The sequence below is a fragment of the Lepeophtheirus salmonis genome, chromosome Z (assembly GCF_016086655.4).
Source record: "Lepeophtheirus salmonis chromosome Z, UVic_Lsal_1.4, whole genome shotgun sequence".
NCBI lineage: Eukaryota > Metazoa > Arthropoda > Copepoda > Siphonostomatoida > Caligidae > Lepeophtheirus > Lepeophtheirus salmonis.
Genome location: NC_092584.1, coordinates 544,701 through 551,105, shown reverse-complemented (window position 1 = coordinate 551,105; position 6,405 = coordinate 544,701). Strand labels below are relative to the sequence as shown.

Here is a 6,405-nt window from a genome sequence, read left to right as displayed (position 1 = left end):
GATGAATGTATTCTTAATTATTCTTTTTGTCCATAAAAAAAAAATAGAAAATGGAATGGAATGTGCAAAAAGTAACAACGTATAGGTTAAAAAAAATAATTAAACTTGCAGGAATGCGGCCGCAAAAAATATTGATGAACGAATCTAAGCGTGCGTTTTATATGTGCTACTCCCTACACAAAAAATATAAGTTTATTTTCTGATGATATCAGCAGGAAGGAGAAAGAGGGGATTTTTGACCGGCGTGCCTACATGACGGCATGGAATGAGAGTTCGATTGAAACGAATATATATATATATTATAAAAATGATAAGTCCGTACCATTTCATCAATTACTTATAGTTTTTACTTCATCTAATCAACATAAAAAAGTTTTACTAATATTCATCTTCTACTTGAAGGCGCTCACTGATAAGTCCACATAGTCATTTGTGTTGAATAAGACTCAGTTCTTGAGAGCGGAAAGGGATAAAGTGTGATATTTGATCTGAAAAACGAACAAAAAATTGTCATTAACTTATTTTTATCATATAATCACTTCGTGTAGAATGATCTTTTAATAGATTTCTACTTATTTCAACTACTTACTTTTAACTCTGTTATCACATCTCTCAAGTAACAAAGGAATCAAAAGATATACTCATCATATTTAAATGATGGCAGAGCTCAATGAAGAAAAAGGCAATCGATTTCGAGTTGAGTCGGTTAATCAAATTTCCCTCAATGGTGCTGGAGGTGATCCCTCTGGAGGAGACGATAACTTCTCTGAAAATGGTTCAATTGACGACTCTATTTCTTACAAAAACTATCTTGCCTATGAATTAAACAGATCATCCAACCCTGGCGGAGGAGGAGGAGGTGATAGACGAAGACCTTCTGTTACAATTTCTGTTCCAGAAAATGAAAAACCCTCTCCCTCATCCCGAAGACTCTCACGTAAAAGATCTTCTTTTCAATTCACTACACAAAGAAGCTTACGACACTATTTGACTCGGGAGGCCATTCCACATGCGGACCACTACCGGAATAAAATGTCATTTGCTAAAGGTAAGGAACTCATACTACACAATATTAGAGTATCCTACAAGTCCCAATATCAGTACAAATAATAGATGGTAAAAACCAAGTTTCCCAAATCATATTTAAATCCTCTTCATTATTACAAAAAAAATGTAACAATGATCCTTAATTCATGCATAAAATGATATATAATTATATATCATTTTATGTATTTGTCAAAAAACCTGAAATATGGAACAGTTAAAATATATTTTTTATAGAAGTCTCAAAAATTAGAAGTTGTTATTTTGATATGTTTGTTAAAAGCAGTTGAGGGGGGGGGGGCTAATTATATCGTTGGGCTATTTGTAGGTGAAGTAAATTTATATACCATGTACAATAAAATAGAATATATATGGACATGTTTAGTAAATAAATGATCAACCTCCCACTCGTTTCAAATGCAAAAATAATCATATATATAAAAACCAACATTCTCTTGAAGTAATTTATCCCCCCTCAATTGTCGTGTTTGCTTCCAAATCATTTAATCAATTGTATTTATAGAGGAGGGTAGGAAGATATTATGCAGATTTGATCATGATATCCTATTATTAAAACTAACTGCTTCTCCATAATCCACCTCTAAAATAACTTAATAGAAAATAGGCTGCTCGAAAGTATATGTTATTATATATTTTTATCAGTTGGGATATTACGAAAGACGTGATCATATTTCTCAATCTGAGAGAGTGCACCTTTATTGTACCAAAGTACTATTCATGCAGGCTAAATACCTTTTCTTCCTTTATGCGTATTTTTCCATCCTTAATACATAAAGACGTTGAGAAGGCGGACTGCAGTGAATATTACCTATATTATTCCAAAAGAGTATGCAAGTACGTTTTTCTTTCGGCTCATTAAACGTGATTCTACTACTCATTTTTCTCAATTAATCTCATGTAATGTCGATACTAAAACCTTGTTTTAATCGTTATTTTATAACTTAATGTTATCCCTTGATTTTTTTCAGGTAAACCTGATAGCTCACGTCCAACTTTGGATGATCTCCTCAACGATGATCCCTATAGTAAAGACAACAGTGATTTGGAATCTCAAACTGACGATCAAGATACAGGAAGTGTTATAAAGTTTGGATGGATCGAAGGAGTATACATGCGATGTCTTCTCAATATTTGGGGAGTGATGTTATTTCTGCGTTTGACTTGGGTAATTGGTCAAGCTGGTCTCTTAGAGGGTCTGGCTATCATCACACTCTCCAACATTGTAACCGTTATAACATCTATTTCCATGAGTGCAGTGTCCACAAATGGGCAGATCAAGGCTGGAGGAATTTACTTTATGATATCAAGGTCCCTTGGTCCGGAGTTTGGAGGGGCTATAGGCCTTATGTTTACTCTTGCTAATTCAATTGCTGTAGCCATGTATATAATTGGTTTTTGTGAGGCTCTCTCGGATATGTTGAAACAGTATATTCCGGGTTTTATTGGGATACTTAATACTCCTGAGGATGGCCTTCATGACATTCGACTAATTGGAAGTGTGAGTCTGGTGCTTCTTTTAGGTCTTGCAATTGTAGGAATGGAATGGGTGACCCGAGTTCAGAAGGGGCTTTTGGTACTACTCCTATTTTCTCAACTGGATTTTATCATTGGTAGTTTTTTGCCTCCAAGTGAGGACAAGTTGGCAAAAGGCTTTGTTGGCTATAATGGAACAGTTCTAATGGAAAATCTATTCTCAGATTATATTCCAAACGAAGGAACGGAGAAAAACAATTCCTTCTTTACTGTTTTTGCTGTTTTCTTCCCAGCAGTGACAGGGATTGTAGCAGGAGCTAATCTCAGTGGAGATTTGAAGGATCCAGGAGTTGCTATTCCAAAAGGTACTCTTTTGGCCATTGTATCAACCTACGTCACTTATACCATCTATGGAGTCATGATTGCGGCTTGCACTTTACGAGAAGCATCGGGAGACGTATTGGAACTCGATTACGTGAATGAAACCATCAAAGAAGTCAACAATATCACAAACTCTTTCTGGGAATGTGAGAATAGAACGTGCAGCTACGGCATTCTCCACTCTCAGCAAATGATGGAAGTTATTTCTGCATGGGGACCACTTATTTATGCTGGTTGTTTCGCTGCCACTCTTAGTTCTGCCATTGCGTCTCTTGTTGGTGCTCCTCGTGTATTTCAAGCCGTTGCAAAGGATAAGCTATTCCCCGGGATCGCTTCCTTTGCTGATGGATGGGGAAAGAACAATGATCCTGTAAAAGGATACCTTCTTGTATTTCTGATTTCATTGATTTGCATTTTGATTGGAGACTTAAATTATGTTTCTAGCTTGCTCTCAAATTTCTTTGTGGCAGCATATGCCTTGATCAACTTTTCTGTATTTCATGCATCCATTACTAAGAGTCCCGGATGGAGACCTGGATTTAAGTACTATAATAAATGGATATCACTATTGGGAACAGTTCTCTGTATTTGTGTTATGTTTTTGATGGATATGGTCACAGCACTTGTGACATTTATTATCGTTTTCTTTTTATATATGTACGTATCTATACGAAAACCCGAAGTGAATTGGGGATCCTCAACACAAGCCCAGAGTTTCATGACAGCTTTAAACTCAGTTCTTAGTCTGACTAAAGTAGAAGATCACGTCAAAAATTATAGACCCAAAATAATGGTGATGAGTGGATCCCCTTTAAATAGACCAACGCTGATTGATTTTGCCAATTTGGTTACAAAGAGAATATCTCTCTTGGAATCTGTTGATGTCGTTCCTGAAGACTTGGACTGGAAGAAATCCCAAGCCATCAAAAATAGTGGTCAAAATTGGTTTACGGAAAATCACATTAAGGGATTTTTCTCGGTTGTAAGAAACAGCAAAATAAGCGAAGGAGCGAGAACAGCAATGGAACTCAGTGGATTAGGAAAACTCCGAACTAACATGATTCTATTGGGCTTTCAAGACACCTGGTGGAAAAAGGATGAGAGCGCTAAAGAATATTATAAAATCATTCAAACTGCATTTGATTTGAGACTTGCTGTTGGCGTTTTGAGGATTAATGGCGGATTAGATGTGACTTCTATGACAAATTTGATGGAAGATTCCAGTCCAAATCAAAGTAATGCTCTTAATTACGATGATAGATGTGAGTCAAATATGTCTGTTGATTCTGGACTTGATTTGGCGACAAAGTCTGGAGCCAAAAATACCTCGACGCAATCTGGGGAGGATGACAAAGAAGACGGATCTTTGAAGAGAAATAAGAAGCCTAATGGTTTTGAAAAGTTACTTTTCAAGAAAAAATGTCCTTCATCAATTCCATTGCCTCCATCAGAGAAGGATGTAAAACCCTTGGATGAAGACATTGTGAATCGATTAAGCCAATTCAGGGATAAAACAACTGTCAACACGGGCACGATTGATGTATACTGGCTCTATGATGATGGTGGCCTAACTATTCTAATCCCCCATATTCTTCAAACCAGAGCAAAATACTCCAAGTGCAAAATGAGGGTATTCTTCTTGAGCAACAAAAATGACGAACTGGACGGGCAAACAAGGAGTATGGCATCACTATTAGCTAAATTCAGAATTGATTTCCAAGACGTCATCATGCTCACAGATGCTACCAAGCAGCCGAAAAAGGAAACGAAGGATGAGTTCAAAGCTATGTTGGCCAACAACTCCTTAAAGAACAGCAACAGCGGAAAGAAGCATTCCACATCAAGTCGAGACTCATCATCTTCCGAATGTGATGAAGTCCCACCCCTCGTATCCGAATTGGATATTATAGCAAACAAAGAAAAAACCAACTTCAATCTACGAATTGCTGAAATTGTCAAGGATAACTCAAGCTCGGCTGATCTTATCGTCATGACTCTTCCCATGCCTAAAAAAGAAATCGTTCCTCAAGAACTGTACATGGCCTGGCTTGACTACACCACAAAAGACATGCCACCATTCCTGCTCGTAAGGGGAAATCAAACTTCTGTTCTCACATTTTACTCGTAAGGGCCCACCCCTCCCTCAACTCTTTTTATTTTATTTAAGTAGTAATTAATCATTTAGTTAATGTTTGTAGCAAGATAAAACAGCCTTGATACAGAGCGGAGTCTAAAGGAACTTTTGTAAACGCTTATTTATTATTCTTCTATTATATTATTTCATCATTCTCTTTTTTTTTTTTTTTTGATCAATGTCCACCCTATATAGAAAACTAGTGCCATTGTTCCTCAACCCAAGAGTCCTTTTTGCAAAAATATCTACTATATCATGAGACGTAATAAAACAATTTGGCCCCCATCTTTTTTTCAGATCTCTAGTCATAAATTTTTTATTGTAATAGTTTTAAATGTGCTTTTTCCCTGTGCTTATGTATTGCTTTGGCGAATCAATCCCATATTCCAAGAAGAAATTATTATCTATCAATTATTATTGACAAATTATTATTAAATATTTTCCCTTGATTTGCTTTTCACTGGTTTTTATGTTTTTACTATTTAAATAACTTACCATATATCCTTTATATTTTATACTCCCTTACAAAAATGCAATTAACTTTTAACAATATTTATCAATCACTAAAAAAAAAAATTAATTACTGTATTTATTTAAAGAGATATTTATAAGAAAATAAAATGCCCAACTATATTACGTAGTATTTTTTCATACAAAAATTGTACATCTTTATGTGGAAACCTATGTTAATTCCACACTCTATACTTAATACTAAATACATAATATATTTATTCACGATAAAAAAATAATATTTGAAAAAGCCCACAAATAAATAATTTTCTCATTTATGAACAAAAAACGATCATTTTACACGTCGATACATTTATATTTTCTCTCTCGCAACCTTTCTTTCAAAAGAAAAAGACAAGGGTGCACAAAACCTTTTGGTAGGAGATAATTTTTCCTTGCCAACTATTGAATTATTATTATACTAGCCTGGATCTACATATTAGCCCCGTTGAAGAACATTCAAATTTTGCTTTAATAATATACAGTGTTTAGTGATGGGAATTCCGGGTCTTTCGGGTTCTAAAGGGCTCGTCAGAGACTTTTGTTGCTTTAATAGATATATTTCAATTATAGTGGCGACTGCACAGGGGGTGGGCTGATAGGGCTGAAGCTCCCTCAAATATCCAAAATTCCCAAAAATTTAATTTCTTCTCTTTTTCTTCCTTCTCGGTGCTCACATTTATATGTATAGTTTGTATAAATATGTGACTGTATGTAAACGTTTCTTTTAAAAATATATTTAAATTACCATGATTAATAATTAGAAATTGTGTGTTTTGAAATTTGTTTAATGTATATGAATCGACATAATAAATTATTTAAAAACAAAAAATAACTAAAAT

At 35.0% G+C, this 6,405-nt stretch overlaps 1 protein-coding gene across 1 annotated transcript; it reads left to right on the top strand.

Moving 5' to 3' along the window:
* Positions 1-303: 303 nt before the first annotated feature.
* Positions 304-5,686, top strand: LOC121130077 (bumetanide-sensitive sodium-(potassium)-chloride cotransporter). The gene is made up of 2 exons (XM_040725779.2): positions 304-1,048; positions 2,034-5,686. Exons 1-2 carry the CDS (start codon positions 655-657, stop codon positions 5,045-5,047), a joined length of 3,408 nt encoding a protein of 1,135 aa, XP_040581713.1. The 5' UTR covers positions 304-654; the 3' UTR covers positions 5,048-5,686.
* Positions 5,687-6,405: the final 719 nt, after the last annotated feature.

What these genes read in the sequence shown, in the direction of transcription:
- LOC121130077 (XM_040725779.2), top strand. Translation starts at nt 655, where the DNA reads ATGATGGCAGAGCTCAATGAAGAAAAAGGCAATCGATTTCGAGTTGAG. An exon ending in TAAAATGTCATTTGCTAAAG is followed by an intron (nt 1,049 to 2,033) that starts GTAAGGAACTCA and finishes GATTTTTTTCAG; the next exon opens with GTAAACCTGATAGCTCACGT.